This window comes from Euprymna scolopes, chromosome 16 (genome assembly GCF_053919585.1).
Source record: "Euprymna scolopes isolate OS-2025 chromosome 16, ASM5391958v1, whole genome shotgun sequence".
Taxonomy (NCBI): domain Eukaryota; kingdom Metazoa; phylum Mollusca; class Cephalopoda; order Sepiida; family Sepiolidae; genus Euprymna; species Euprymna scolopes.
The window spans coordinates 48,030,115-48,045,273 of NC_136497.1; the positions used below are offsets into that span (position 1 = coordinate 48,030,115).

At 32.7% G+C, this 15,159-nt stretch overlaps 1 protein-coding gene across 1 annotated transcript; it reads left to right on the forward strand.

The window, feature by feature from the left end:
- The first annotated feature begins 5,914 nt into the window (after positions 1 to 5,914).
- LOC145296260 (E3 SUMO-protein ligase ZBED1-like) lies at positions 5,915 to 12,564 on the forward strand. The gene is made up of 2 exons (XM_080142467.1): positions 5,915 to 5,950; positions 10,479 to 12,564. The coding sequence occupies exon 2, from the start codon at positions 10,778 to 10,780 to the stop codon at positions 12,506 to 12,508; it is 1,731 nt and encodes a 576-aa protein (XP_079998593.1). The 5' UTR covers positions 5,915 to 5,950; positions 10,479 to 10,777; the 3' UTR covers positions 12,509 to 12,564.
- The last annotated feature ends 2,595 nt before the right edge of the window (positions 12,565 to 15,159 follow it).

Genomic DNA, 15,159 nt, shown 5'->3' on the forward strand with positions numbered 1-15,159 from the left:
ACAACTGGAAGTGGGTCAGGAGCATTACTTATTGCACTCCCCTCGTACAGCATCATAGACTTTATTTGTCACCATCCTTTATAGCTATACGACGGCGTCGATCATAAAGGCATCGGATTTGAGTCAAAAGTGATTAAATAACATGTTCGCATCTTTGCATATTAACACAATTTATATGTGATTAAAAGAAATATAGACCACGAAAAAAATTTTTAGTTAATGACGATTTCTTGTTAAATTTTTGATAGATCAATAACTTCTGTAATGTATTTAATTTTATTCTTATCATTAATTTTTAGTATTCCCTTAATTGCTTTTTCTTTTATATTGAACTTTTATCATCGTAATAGGTCCGAATTTTAAGGTAATATTTATATTTATTTTGTTAATTGTATATATATATATTTGTGTGCCTATACGTATATATATGTATATATCTATATGTGTGTGTGTGCGTGTGTGTGCGTGTGTGTGTGTGTGTGTGTGTGTGTGTGTGTGTGTGTGTGTGTGTGTGTGTGTGTGTGTGTGTGTGACACGCTGTCTGTCTTACTAGGTAATCAGAGAAGATATATTAAAAAATACCAACATATGCTTACGGGCATTCATATTGTTCATTGCTGTACGACTGCAGCACCACCCCGTGGTGTAACTATACAATGCTTAACCCAAGGGAAAGAAGCATTATATAACGTGACACATATAAGCTATTGTCTGGTATTAGCCATATTAGACGCACATGCAAATGCACATACAGATTCACATATATAGTCGCACACACTATCAAAACATCAATAGGTGAACCGGTTATATTTTTACTCTTTATCACATCAAACAAATCGTTAAGCCACTTTGACGTAAGTGGTTAGCATTTGTGATCATATCTTACATGATACTGTGGAGAGTTGAATAGCGAGATGTCTGTTCTTATTGCATATAAACTTATGCATATCAATACAGTCCAATATCGATGAGTACGCGATTAGAGTAGAAATCGTTCTGATAATTAAATACATAAATAGGTAAAGAGTGCTATTTTGCCGCATGTCCGGTGGGTTAATCATTGGTATGTACGTCGAAGGGGACACAAATGCTATGAATTCATCAGAGGATATTCCATTAAAGTACTTGTAAAATAAGTCCAGTGATGCAACATTGCGCTGATGGGACATTGTTTGGACATTGGCTGATAGTGCAGTACTTATTATATTTGAGACTCTTTTTTGTGTACCCTTTTTTAAAACAGATGATTCCAGTGGAAGATGCATCAGCCCATATGTCGCAACATTACTCCACGCATGCGCGAATGATAGCTTTGTAGAGATATGGCATACTCTTTGTTGTGAGTAATTTCCTAGAACAATAGAAGCAAGCCCACGTTCTTTGCGGAATCTTTGGCAATGTCCTCAATGTAATTAGTATCTTTACAAATATGGGTTGAGTTTTCAGTATTTACACGTAAACAAAGTTACCGCGGAAGGGTCCAACTGATGGATAGTACCTATTAATATATATATATATATATATATATATATATATATATATATATATATATATATAATCAGTTCTAAAATCAGTTCTAATAAATAACAATAACCAATGGATTAAAAATATGAAAAATTCGTTTGATTTGGCGATGGGTGCCAGGGACTCTGCAGAGGCATCAGATCTTGTGGGATTATTCATTCTATATACCCTCACAAGCGTATTTGATACTACAGATATCGGCCTATATAGAGATGACGGACTAGCTATAATAAAAAACTCCAACAAAGTCAAGGGAGATAACTTTAAGGAAATCATACACAAGGAAATAAAAAAAAATTAGGCCCAAAAGCAGACGTATCAGCTAACATAAAAATAACAAACTTCCTGTACGTCACGCTAAATTTAGATAAAAACATATATGAACCCTACTTAAAAGATAACGCTACTCCAATATACGTAAACCCTAAGTCTAATCACCCAACATCAATTATAAAACAGATTCCTAACTCGATCGTAAGTAAACTCAGTAATAACTCAAGCGATGAAAATGCATTTAATAGGTAAACCAATATCTATGAAACAGCCCTTAAAATAGTGGATACAAAAATATCGGTATCAAATATAAGCAACAAAACACCAATAACTATAATAAAATTAAAGATAGAAGAAAAAGAACTATAATTTGGGATACGGCCCCATACAACCAAATGTTAAAAACAAAACTTGGCAAGAAATTTCTAGATCTTGTTGAAAAACACTTTCCCGCAACCAACCCCTTACACAAAATATTCAATAAAAAATACCTTAAAGTTATCCTACAGTTGTTGCGAAAATTTAGAGATGATCAGTAAAGCACATAATAATAAATATTAAATAAAAACAATGTAAAAAACATCAAAATAAACAATAAAAAGTTAGACACCATGACAAAAATAAAACTAACACTAGCAGAAATAATAATAATAATAATAATAATAATAATAATAATAATAATAATAATAATAGTAAACGTAAGAATAGACACAAGGAGATCCTATGGTTCAACCCCCCGTATTCCAAAAACCTAGAAACAAACATAGCCAGAGAATTTTTTAAAATATTAGATAAGAACTTTAAAGCCCCCCATAGATATAATAAAATTTTCAATAAGAACACAATTAAAGTCTCTTACTCTACTATGCCTAACCTTCATCAGAAAATAATTAGCTCTAATAATAAGAAAATTAATAAACTACAAAATACAACTATACAAAATACATCGGACTGTAACTGTAGAAGAAAAAATAAATGTCCCCTACAAGGCTCATGTAAAACTAAAAATGTTATCTATAGCTGCACAGTATCAAAAACTCCAAATCTAAAAGAACCTATTAACAGCCATAACTCAACTACCAGATTAAATAATAACACCAACTTAAATCAATCTACCGATCAATTACTAACCAACCCACCACATAATAATCCAACAATAGACCTAACGGAAAATAATCACAATAATCAAGAGGTAATATATATTGGTTCCACATCTGGCCTAATAAAACATAGAATTTCAACGCACAAACATTCTTTTAAAAATAACTCTCTATCAAACCAAACTACTCTATCCAACTATATTTGGCAACTAAAAAATAGCAATATTTCTTTCAACTTAAAATGGCAAATAATTGAGACTTGTAAATCATATAAACCAGGAGATAAATTGTGTGCACTGTGTACAAAAGAGACCCTAAAAATTTTGAAATATGAAGATATAAAAAGTACAAACAAACTATTAAATTCAAGACACGAGCTTCTGACATGTAATCATAAACGTTGGTTTAAATTTAATAAATATAAACCACCTTAAATCATTAAAAATTACTCATTAGTAAAAATAGATTACAATTATATATATATATATTTTTTAATAAATTAAGTTAGACAAATTACCTCCCTTAGACCCGTAAAACAAATAATAAATAAAGTTAAGAACACATGACAATTATCTCCTCTTAAAAACTTGTAAAATAAATATTCTCTCTATATACATATAAACTGTAGCGTCTTTAAATCAAAAATACGCTAACGGAAACAATTTATTGCACGAGCGTCGCCCTTTTAAAATTCATCATTCAATAAAACAAAAAGCTATAGCAAACATCTAAATGACTACTTTAAACACAGTTCCTTATTTCAAAAAAAGAAAAACTAAAAGGTAACTATCTCTATATATTTTTAAATCAAATTTATTATGTAAATTCAAAAATATATATTTTTCTACTCATTTCTATCTCTAACCCATATTAATTTTCTTATAAATTTTAAATCCAAACTTTTTATTTCAATTTTTTCAGATTCATCTGCCTTACTTTTGATGCTAGGTTTATTTATGGTGTCTTTTAAATTCAATAAAAATCCTCCTAAATTTGCTGATGAGGAGACCGTGCTTACCAAAACAACTATATATAATTGTTCTACATAACTTCATGTATACCACAATAAAAAGCACGGATTTCCGAAACGATCGTACAGATAATTGATTTTGTTGTTGTTCCTTCTTATGAAACTGATTTTTAATTTGATTAAAATTTGATTTTTAAATTTAATTTTTTTTTTAAATTTTTAAATTATAAATCACATTACTTAATATATATATATATATATATATATATATATATATATATATATATATATATATATATATATATATACTAGCAGGCTGCCCGGCAAACTCAGTCGTAGAATACACTTTAATATGATATTTTGATTAATACAGGCTTCGTATATGTTATTATATTGAGCCCAATATATTATAATGATTTAAGAAGTTAAAAAAAATTACCCTTGAACCACTACCGAGAATCGAAACCAAAACGCTATCTTACGATTTACTTTTTCCTTTGATGTTGATGCCTGAGCTATGAAGACATACTTGCTGCAAGGTTAAAAATGAAAACATTGCCCAATAGCTTTATGCATATTCATAATGCCATTGTTCGCTCGTCATCTGGTAAATTCCATTTCTTTAATTTTCACACATTTGCATAGATTTTTCCAGGCTAAAACCAAATATATAATGTTTTGCATTCGTTCGAATACTCTATATATTTAGATTTATATCTGTACACAAAACCCCGACAGAGGAGTTTGGTCGGCAAATGTTTTTAATATATATATATATATATATATATATATATATATATATATATATATATATATATATATAAAGAGGGTTGTATTTACAATAAACTTGTTACGCCAGTATAAATCATGTAGAATATTTGAATGAATATAATTACAAGTAATAGTTAACTGAAGATGACCATCCAATATGAAAACGGAAAAACTATTAGGGAATTTGTTAAAATAAATATTTAAAAGAATATGCGACTGTTTTTGACGTAGGTTTTTAAAGAGAAGTCTAATGTTTTATGTTTAGAAAGATTATAAATATACGTATTCTGTGATATCGATAGAGAAACATAGATAAAAGAAATTTGCACAATAATTTTTAAAAGTTTTTTTTTTCAAATAATTATATACAAAAATAGCTAACATGTTTATTCATAACATTGTAAACATTTAATAAAGCCATACTACTTAAATCACAGAAGTCACAGAAGAGACGTTGCGAGCCTATCCTTGTTTTATTGTTATTTGCAGGGTAGGTGCTCGTCTGCACTCCAATCTCTGGTCTCCCCTCGCCAATCTTTCACGAAAAACACCCGTCTAGCTGAATCCATTGTGAAAAATTTCCCCCGTTCTTTATCTGTGCCTAAATCAAAACGTGGATTCCATGAACAAAGCTTCTTTCTTAGAACTGCACGCCTGTGGAACTCTGTTCCGTCTCCCTGCTTACCACCTGACTACAACTTGGATGTCTTCAAGTCCAACGTTAACAAATTCCTAATGAACCGCCCCCTTAAGTAAACACGTCATCAAATCTCCACACTAACGTACTGTACTTGCAATAACCCTATCCCTGAGTGACTTCCGGGCCTTGATAAGTGGTGACCACCGTGTAAAAAAAAATTGTTGCGCGAAACATGCGGGAAGTCATTGGTACCACCAAAAAGTCATTGCAGTATCAGTGATTTATGTTAAATTTTATGTCGGTCTATTCCTTCGCAATGCACAATAATATAAACTTTGTTATCATAGGCTGCATGTTAAGAGGCAACATGTTGCAGACAATATTTTGGCAAGGCTCATTTTATAAAACAACCGTATTTGAGTATATGGATTGATAAGCTCCTACACGTTAGTGAGAATAAATTGAAACGTTTTTTAAAGCATTGCGCAGAAGATAATGTTCATATATCTGACAGACTTATTCAAATATTTTATATTTTATTTTTTATTCTATCCTGAACCTGGTCTGACACGCAATATACGTTTGCTTTCTAACGTCGTACTAATATTTTACTTGTTTTATTATTATTATTTTTTGCAGGGTCACTACCTATCAAGGCCTGGAGGATAAGTGGTAAGTGTTGGGCAGTTCTAACAAACTCTTTTCACAGAATTTTACTTGATTTTTCTCACAGATAGAGAGTGTTAAAATCTGTTGGTGGTTGTTTAAGTTATACGTATATTTGTTGCGAACGTTTTAAATGTTGGGGCCATGGATTGGAACTCAGTCCAGAATCTACCATTAAAATATCGATAGAGCAGAGATAGACTCAGAACGTTTCTTCTGTAAGATAGAAGAAGTAGGGAGGCGAAAAGCTAATCGACCACTAGATTTCGAAGACAGGAAAGCGTGTTCTTAAGAGCTCTACTCTAGAAGTAACATTACTCGACACTGGGACATATTTGACTCTTGCATATTTCCGGGATGCGTTGGGAGTGAGATATTTTCTGGAAACGTCCCCACCATTTTTCCAGTGATTTTAGCAACGGATCTGATGTAGTTTTTCTATTTCATGTCAGAGATAAAGTTCAGTTAAATATGTTTGTCGCAGCTTCATCAAGGTAAGGACTATTCGTTTCAACAGGATAAAACTGAGTGTTGGTTGTTAAAAGATAGCAGTTTGGTTTTGGATGCCATTTTTTTACCTTACTTTATCACACGCTTAAGGACGGAAGAGAGAGAATCAACAAGATCCTGAACTTTGTCAGCCTTTGAAGTGTTGTCATAGATGGTAGTATTGTCTCCATATATGTCGGTGAATTAACACTAATGTGACTTGCGACGTGATGAAATTGAGGAAGACGGTTGGCCTAGGATGGATCCATGAGCCACGCCAGCATTAATATTGTGAGCTTTAGATTTCTGTCCATTAACGACCACTTGGATAGTCCATCAGAGAGAATGGATTTAATAGTTAAGAGAGCATTTCTAGCTATTCCGTAGGTGGAAATCTTATGAATTAGACCTTTGTGCCAGGTCTTATGTAATGTCGTAGATATGTCAAGAGCTATTAGGTATTATTAGTATTATTTCATGATATCCATCGATAAGTATTAATTATAAAATGACAATTGGAGTATTTGTATAAACGGGGATTATTTTATACTGAATACAGTCTTGATAAAGAGATGCTCCATACTCTAGGTAGAGCATTAATAAAAGACAAATTTAACAATAAAAATAAAACTTGATTTAATTGCATCGCATTGCTTTATACAACACTTTGAAACTTGGAAACATTTGAATTTTTCTATTAATTGGCGACAGAAGGACTTTAATTGGCAATTTAAATATCTACAGGTTTTTTTGCAAACTTTACTTTAATTTTTTTATTTCATTGACGAGAATGAATTTTCTATTTTTGGTTTAATATTTGCTAATAATGTACATTTTTTTTCATCATTTCATTTTGTATTATATATGCATATACATATATGTATGTATATATATATATATATATGTGTGTGTGTGTGTGTGTGTGTGGGTGTGTGTGTGTGTGTGTGTGTATTCCAGAATATTAAATATCTTACTGATAAAACAATTTTCTAATGAAGGACAATTTTTTGTTTTTAAATTTATATAGCTTACAAGGTTATAAATCTTCCGAGATTATATACACATACACATACATATACACACACACACACACACATATATATATATATATATATATATATATATATATATATATATATATATATATATATATATATATATGAGAGAGAGAGAGAGACGGAAGTGAGAAGACAATCGTACAGATGGAATCTTATTATTATTTTCTTCACAAACGTTTGAATGAAATTATAGAAATGAACTCCATGGACGAAAAGCGAAGGGAATAGAGATGTATTTCGCTCGTTAGGAAGAATTTTTAAATGTCAGGGACGAGCCTAAAAATAACATCTGATGAAGCCGGTATTGCTGATAATCCTGAAAAAAATGAAGCACAAGTTTGAGGCGTGTGGCATTTGCCCGAAACATGAAGTAGATAGGAATACGCTTATATCTATGCGTAAGTGTAAAGGGGTTTTCATTCAAGTGCTCCCTTTATGGCGGTTTGTGTATGTGCGTATTGTTACGAACGCCATTTCTTAAACAGAAGCTTTTCATTTCAAGAACAAGCCGTCCTTCATTACACATATCATATTTCTAGAAATATGTTGACGTTTCAAAAACATGTTTCGCACAATGAACTCGTGATTTAATGTTGGTCCGTTTGTATTAAAAGGCTTCCATTGCACCAGTAAATACAATATGTATGTAGATACTATTTAATGAAATATAATTTTTGTTTAAAAATAGACACACATTCGCTTCATCAGACCATGTAACAAGTAGGGTTGGATCAAATACAATTGTATTTGTATTTCAAATGTATTTAAATACAATTTTAATGTAATTGTATTTGTATTTTAACATCACGAGAAAAAGTAATTTGTATTTGTATTTGTATTATGGCATCCAGGAAAATAGTATTTTGTATTTGTCTTTATATTTGAAAGAGAGAGAAAGAGAGAGAAGGATGTACGTCACACAGACGAACTATGACAGTTCACATACATGTTGCGTCCGTGTACCAGGCTATCAGCCCCGTCTACGTCCAGTCACACATGCTGCTGCTAGTTGCGTGACGGTAAGTCTGACTGAGTCAAGTAGTTTCAATTTATTCATTTACTGACAGCATTGCCCAGCTGAAGATAGTGAAGAGCGACGACAAATTGTAATACCTCAATTTTGCCATTATAGAGGTAAGTTGTTTATTTGTTTGTGTGTGTGTGTGTGTGTGTGTGTGTGTGTGTTCATTCTCTTCCAAATTTTAATTTTCAATTACTCCCGTACACCCAGATTTTATGTATCATTTATCATTTTTTTACCATAAAGTATTTTCTGAATGAATTTTGATCAGATTTATTCATACTTATTGTACATTAGGGACCTCCATTTCTTTGTGAACTTTCGCTAAATATACGCAGATACTGATAACGTCATCAGTCTATGCGTTCCTCGCCGAACAATAACAAACTGTGTTTACTTTGAAATACTATTTAATACTGTAATTTCATTAATAAGAATTTATTTTTCATTCAAATAGTTTACGTAAAGATTAAATTATCGGAATATAAAAAATTATTGATCATTATTATGAGAAATAATTTTGAAAAATCTGTTTTTATTTAGTGGGGGTTGAAAATGTTACATATAAATAAAATATTACGTCTGTTTTTAGCATCTACAGAAGACCAGAAGGTACAGTAATGTATATTTCTAGTTCAGTAGACATGTTACTGTTACTTGTTTATTTTTAGTATTTTGGAACGGTTTACATTATTTCTACGAAAGTGCATTTCTTTTACTTGAATGCTACTTGAGAATAATTCGTAGTTAACAGAATTCTCGACGGAAGTTAATTGACCGGAACATTCTAATCTTCCGGTCGAACAGTTTATTAGGTAATTAGCTGCTTCCATATTTTACGCGATAATCTTACGGCTGAATCAGACACGAGTTACCTGGTTTAAATATACTTTTTTGGATACTATTATTTTTAAGTGAGTTTTCATCCTGCGTTAAAATAGAAGGTAAGCTTCCTGTTTATATAATAATTTAAAATTTAAAACAAAATTCATAGCCGTTAATTAAAAATTTATGTTGTAACGGAGCACTTTGAAATAATGGATTTTTAATCGTTCAAAAATTAATTAATTTTAAGGAAGTTTCTTTTGGGGGAAAATTCAACTGACTATAATAAGTATTAATTGGAAAAATCGCTATTTGAAAACAATAACAACATAATATTACATTTATATCATTTTTTTTTTTAGTGCAACTTCAAGGTAACGTTGTTCAATGATAGTTCACCTAAATCTGTAATAATTAAATATTTTTTACTTATTTGGACTCTTAAGCTTCATAACAAATAGAAATTTCTATACACTTGAATATATTTCGGTAAAATTTAGAAACTTGAAATATGGAGGGGATACGCACTAAACAAATTTTCTCTTTAATATATTTTACAAAAACTTCCTTTTATGTATAATTTCATTCAATAATGGATAAGTATTGAAAATTTCATGAAAATCTGACCATTAGTTGATTATTGGTAGATTTATTAAACACGGGTGTGTTTTCACGTTTGACATCGTTTCGAAATAATTACTACATGGCGATATTATTTTTAACACCACATTTCTGTAAACACGATTTTCGGCTCGCACTTCCATTATTTTCGTACGCTTAAAGAATTTTAAAAGTATTATTACTAGTTTATCTTGCCCTTCCTCTTTTAAATGGTACAAAAGTTATATTGATAATATTAATTTATAATAAAGTTACATCGTGTTATACATAGGGGGTAAGTCTGTAGTAACAAGTATAGGTCCCTATTGTACATGTTTGGAAAAGCAATATATTTATGTACTGCCATCAGTCTATTTGGCACCATGCTGACTGAACCCTAAAATATCAACATTAAAACTCATTGGTGTATAACACTTTGATGATAATAATAATACTAAGCTACTACTACTACTACTACTACTCATAATAATAACTAAATAAAATTAAATTGATTCTCACTTCTCATTTTTATTCTTTGCAGATGAATAACAAAGACATTGATACTCCAGATGGCCATTCATTTGGGGACCTACAATTACCCCAACTATCAGCTACACTGGCAAAGTTTTATTCTATCAATGGCAAGTCTACTGACATGAATCTCATAGCTGACTATTTGCAGTGCAAGAAGTCGTATTCGGCATCAACTAAGGCAGCATCTAACCTAGTTATTCACCTCAGAAGAGTTCACAAAGTTCAGTATGCTGATTATGAGACAATGAAGCTACAGTGGAAAAGAATACGCTTGAGAGCTGTGCATCACATTCACCACAGCACAAAATGACTTCGTTCTTCAAAACCAAGCCTCTACAAGAGAACAAATTTAGCACTAATCACATCAAACAACGATCTAATGTAAAGAACCTCTTAGACTCCATTGCATGTGACCAACTGCCTTTGAGTATTGTGGAAAGTAAGACTTTTAGAGCTCTTCTACATGAAGCAGAACCACGCTTCGTGTTCCCAAGCAGAACCACACTTAGAAGCAGTTTACTCCTGCAGAGAGCAAATGACATTAAGTCGCAATTGATAAAGGAATTTGAAAACCTCAGTCTTATTTACCTGACACTAGACATCTGGACAAATCGGAAAATGGTATATTTTCTTGGTGTCACCGTACACTTCATCAACTCATCATGGAAGCTGAAGTCGAGTGTCATTGCTTGTGATCAGTTTGAAGGACGACACACAGCTGTAAATATTGTTACAGCATATGAGGGTGTAGTCACTAAATTTGGAATTCGTGGCAAGGTGAGGAAAGTGGTTGCGGACAATTCTTCGTCTATGGTGAGAGCATTTGATATCTGTCTACCAGGATTATATGGAAATGAAGTGAAAAATAAAAGTATCAAGGAAAATGGCGGCATAGATAACGTTGATATTTTGGAAGAAGAACTTGATCTGAATGAAGTCCTTGCCCTTCTTCCACCGGATCGGTCCAGTTGCTTTGCACACACACAACAAATCTGCATACGAGATGCCTTCAATGATCCCAGTGTCAGAAGCAGCGCAATTGCAACTGTGATACACAAGTGCTGTAGTATTGTAGCTGCAATACGGCGATCTACTGTGGCAGCACCGTTCTTGGAAAATATTGGGGTATCACTGCAGGCTGCTAATGCTACTAGATGGAACTCTCAACTGACTATGCTTAAGTCAGTCCTCAAAGATGTCAATGGCGTCAACTCAGCTATTTGTCTCCTAGGATCGTGCAAGAACATACGAGAATTGAACGTAGTGGAAATAGCAATGCTAAAAGAAGTGGTGCAAATTTTGGACGCATTCCAAGAGGCAATGTCGCAAGTGGAAGGAGAAAACATGGTGACACTTTCTTGCGTTGCACCAGTTGTATTTGGCCTTGAACACAGCCTCAAACTATTCATGGAAAGTAAACCAACCTACTGCTTAAACTTGGCTAATGCACTACAGTCTTCTATCAAAAAGAGATTGCATTCGTTTCTTGATAGGACTGATGACATTGCTGCAGCTGTCATGGACCCCAGGTTTAAGCTGTCATGGCTGTCATGTGAGGAAATGAAAATGAAAAATATTTTGAAGATTGTGGACCTAATTATGTCGCAGTCAACTCAGCTGTCTTTGAAGAACACAGTTCAAGAGAGGAAGTTTTTCATGACCGTGAACACAAATCAAGACGAGGCTGACATGAGTGCAAAACCCCCTCGTCTTTTTGCCTACATGCCACCAGCTGGGAAGCTAAATGTAAGTCCATCAACAAGCGACACTACAGCGGTAAAGGCAGAACTCGATTCCTACTTCGAAGAAGGTGTTCTGGCTTTTGACGTAAACCCACTGAGGTACTGGCAGGAAAACAAGAGCTTCAACATTTTGAAGCCTTTCGCCAGAAATATTCTAGGGTGGTGTGCAACATTGGCACCATCTGAAAGAGTTTTCAGCAAGGCTGGTAATTTTTATACCCCAGAGCGAGCCAAACTTGGCCCGGAAACTTTCAGAGCTCTAATGATAATAAAATGCAATGGAGACATGATATAGAATGTAATGTAGATGTCAAATTTGGAAGGAAATATTTCTTTTCTTTTTCCTTTTTTTTTTTTTTGCATATTTTCAGATTTCTTTATTACTTTGGAAAAAAAAGTACTTATATTTGTTTTTGTTTAAATCAGTTATTGTATTTCTATTTGTATTTTTAGATTGAGGAATAAAAGTATTTGTATTTGTATTTCTGGTTACCTAAACGAAAGTATTTGTATTTGTATTTCAATTGTTAAAAGTCAGTATTTGATCCAACCCTAGTAACAAGTATCGTTTGTTTTTTGAATTCATCTAGTAGTGGGCAATATTTAAAAACCCTACATGAGGCAACATGAAAGGATAAGTGCTTTATACAAATAATTATTATCTATTTATTAACATTATTAATCTTATTTGCTGTTCTTTTAATTATATTATCACTACAAAACAATGATCTTCATTCTACGACATCTGTTCGTTTTTGTTTTGTTTTTATTAACCGTTAATCATTTGTTAATGAAAAGATATTTGTTTTGTGTCGTTTCCTTTATAATAGAAATTAAAACAATTGTCTTTTAAAGAAATATTGATTTCTGCAATCATGTTTTTTTATTTTATTTAAGTAATTAATTTGACTCTTACGTTTTCATATCCTTGTCTAAGCATTGTTTACATTGTTTACCAGTAGAAACTTTAAGACACGGACGGAAGTTACAAAAAAAATTGAATCTTTAACACAGGGTATAATGGATAAACATGTAAACAGACTAGTAAAAGAAATAACTAATCACTCGTCTACAAGGAAATATTTTGGTTGGTTGACATGATCGTAATCTTTAGTGTAGAGCAGCATTTTTGAAAAGAACTGAATCCTTCTTTACAACAAACAAAAACGGTTGGATAATAAAATGTAGTAGGGAGGATAGAAATGAAAATAGGATCTGTGTTAAGATGCAAGAGATGAAGTTCATTTTTATTTATTAAAACATTGGTTTATTTTATAGATTTGTCTCAGTTATTTTTTCTCCTTATCTGTATCTCTGTTTATCCACATTTTATGCAATACGAGGTGCGTTCAATAAGTTTCCAAACTTTTTGTACGGGCATTTAAAATTGTCGCAGACTCTTGAATATTCAGTATGTTATTGCTATACATTTTATAAGATGACTTATCAATTTTAATCATTTCTGGTTCATTGGAACAGCTCCAACAGGAATTGGAATACACTATACTAAAGCTTGATTGTCATAGCTAGCGAATTTCAAAAATGCAACCTGGACGCGAGGAGATTTAGAAGAACGATATGCAATAAAATTCCGCTTAAAACTTGAAAATAATGCCACGAAAACGTATAGAATGCTTCGAACTTCTTTTAGCACCAGTCCACAACTCATTGCTTGTCACAAACTATTTGACCAGCGTAGGCACCAAGACAGTGCCTCACCTTCATGAATTGAGCATCAGTTTTTAAATGGCATAAGAGATTCTTGAAAAGCAGGACTCTATGAAGGATGATGAGAAGTGTGGGAGGAGTAAGGATGTTAGAACACCAGAATTGATTGACCAACTAAAGATTTTCATGAATAAGCACCATCGTGTGTTTATAGAGACAATAAGGCTATAGGTTGGTGTCAGGTGGGAACTGTACACACAATTATTATATACGACGAACAGAAGATACGCAAGATTTGCTCGAATGCACCAGTCCACAACCCCATGCTTGTCACAAACTATTTGACCAGCGTAGGCATCAAGACAGTGCCTCACCTTCCCTATAGTCTAGACCTTGCTCCCTGTTGCTTTTCGTTATTTCCTAAGCTAAAAAACTTAAAGTGCTCGTTATGAGACAAGTGAGGAGATACAAGAGGCTGCGACGAGGGTCATTGACACGCTCACACAAGAGGACTTCCATGGGACATTCCAGAAGTTGTTGAAACAGTACAACAAGTGCATTGCAGCCGGAGGAGATTACTTCGAAGTTGGCTAATGTTTTATGTGTTTACTATAAATAAAAGTGCCAAAACGAAAAAAATCTGGAAACGTATTGAAGGCACCTTATAAACCTGTTAAAACTCAGCTTGTTTTCTACACGTAACTATGTGTATTTTCTTCTGGTGATTCTTAAGGGTGACTCTGTTCCCGATAAGAAATAAACTCTTAAATCATACGTCGTACTTTTCCACTAAAACATTCTTAAAAATCATTTCTCTGCGTCGCTCTAAACACTTGCTTACATCTAAGGCTACTCGCTATCTGTACACATCTACTAGTAAGTTAAGCATGAAGTTCTGTTGTCTTATTGGGACTTGTGAATTTCTGTTGCTTTTGAGTGTCCTTGATAAAGTGCAGAAACGTATCTGTTATTTTATTGGTCTTACCCTTTCTACTACTTTGCGACTTCTCTTTGCCAGAGGTGATGCTGTTTATCTCGATTGTTTTTATAATGACATGTTTTTTTTCAGAATTGCCACATCTATTTCCTGCTTCCTTTGCTTCATCTCTTTTGATTCATTCTTCTAATCGTCTTCAGCAATTCGCTGCTGCGATGCCTCATTGCATCACAGTTTTTTGCTGTTTTTGTTATTCTAGTAATTTCTGTCTTTTTCTGCTCACTGTTTTCCTCCTACCTACATCATTAGTCATTTGGAAATTAAGGTGTACAGGAAACTCC

Excerpts from the sequence above, each read along its gene's own strand:
- LOC145296260 (XM_080142467.1), top strand. The coding sequence starts at position 10,778 with ATGACTTCGTTCTTCAAAACCAAGCCTCTACAAGAGAACAAATTTAGC.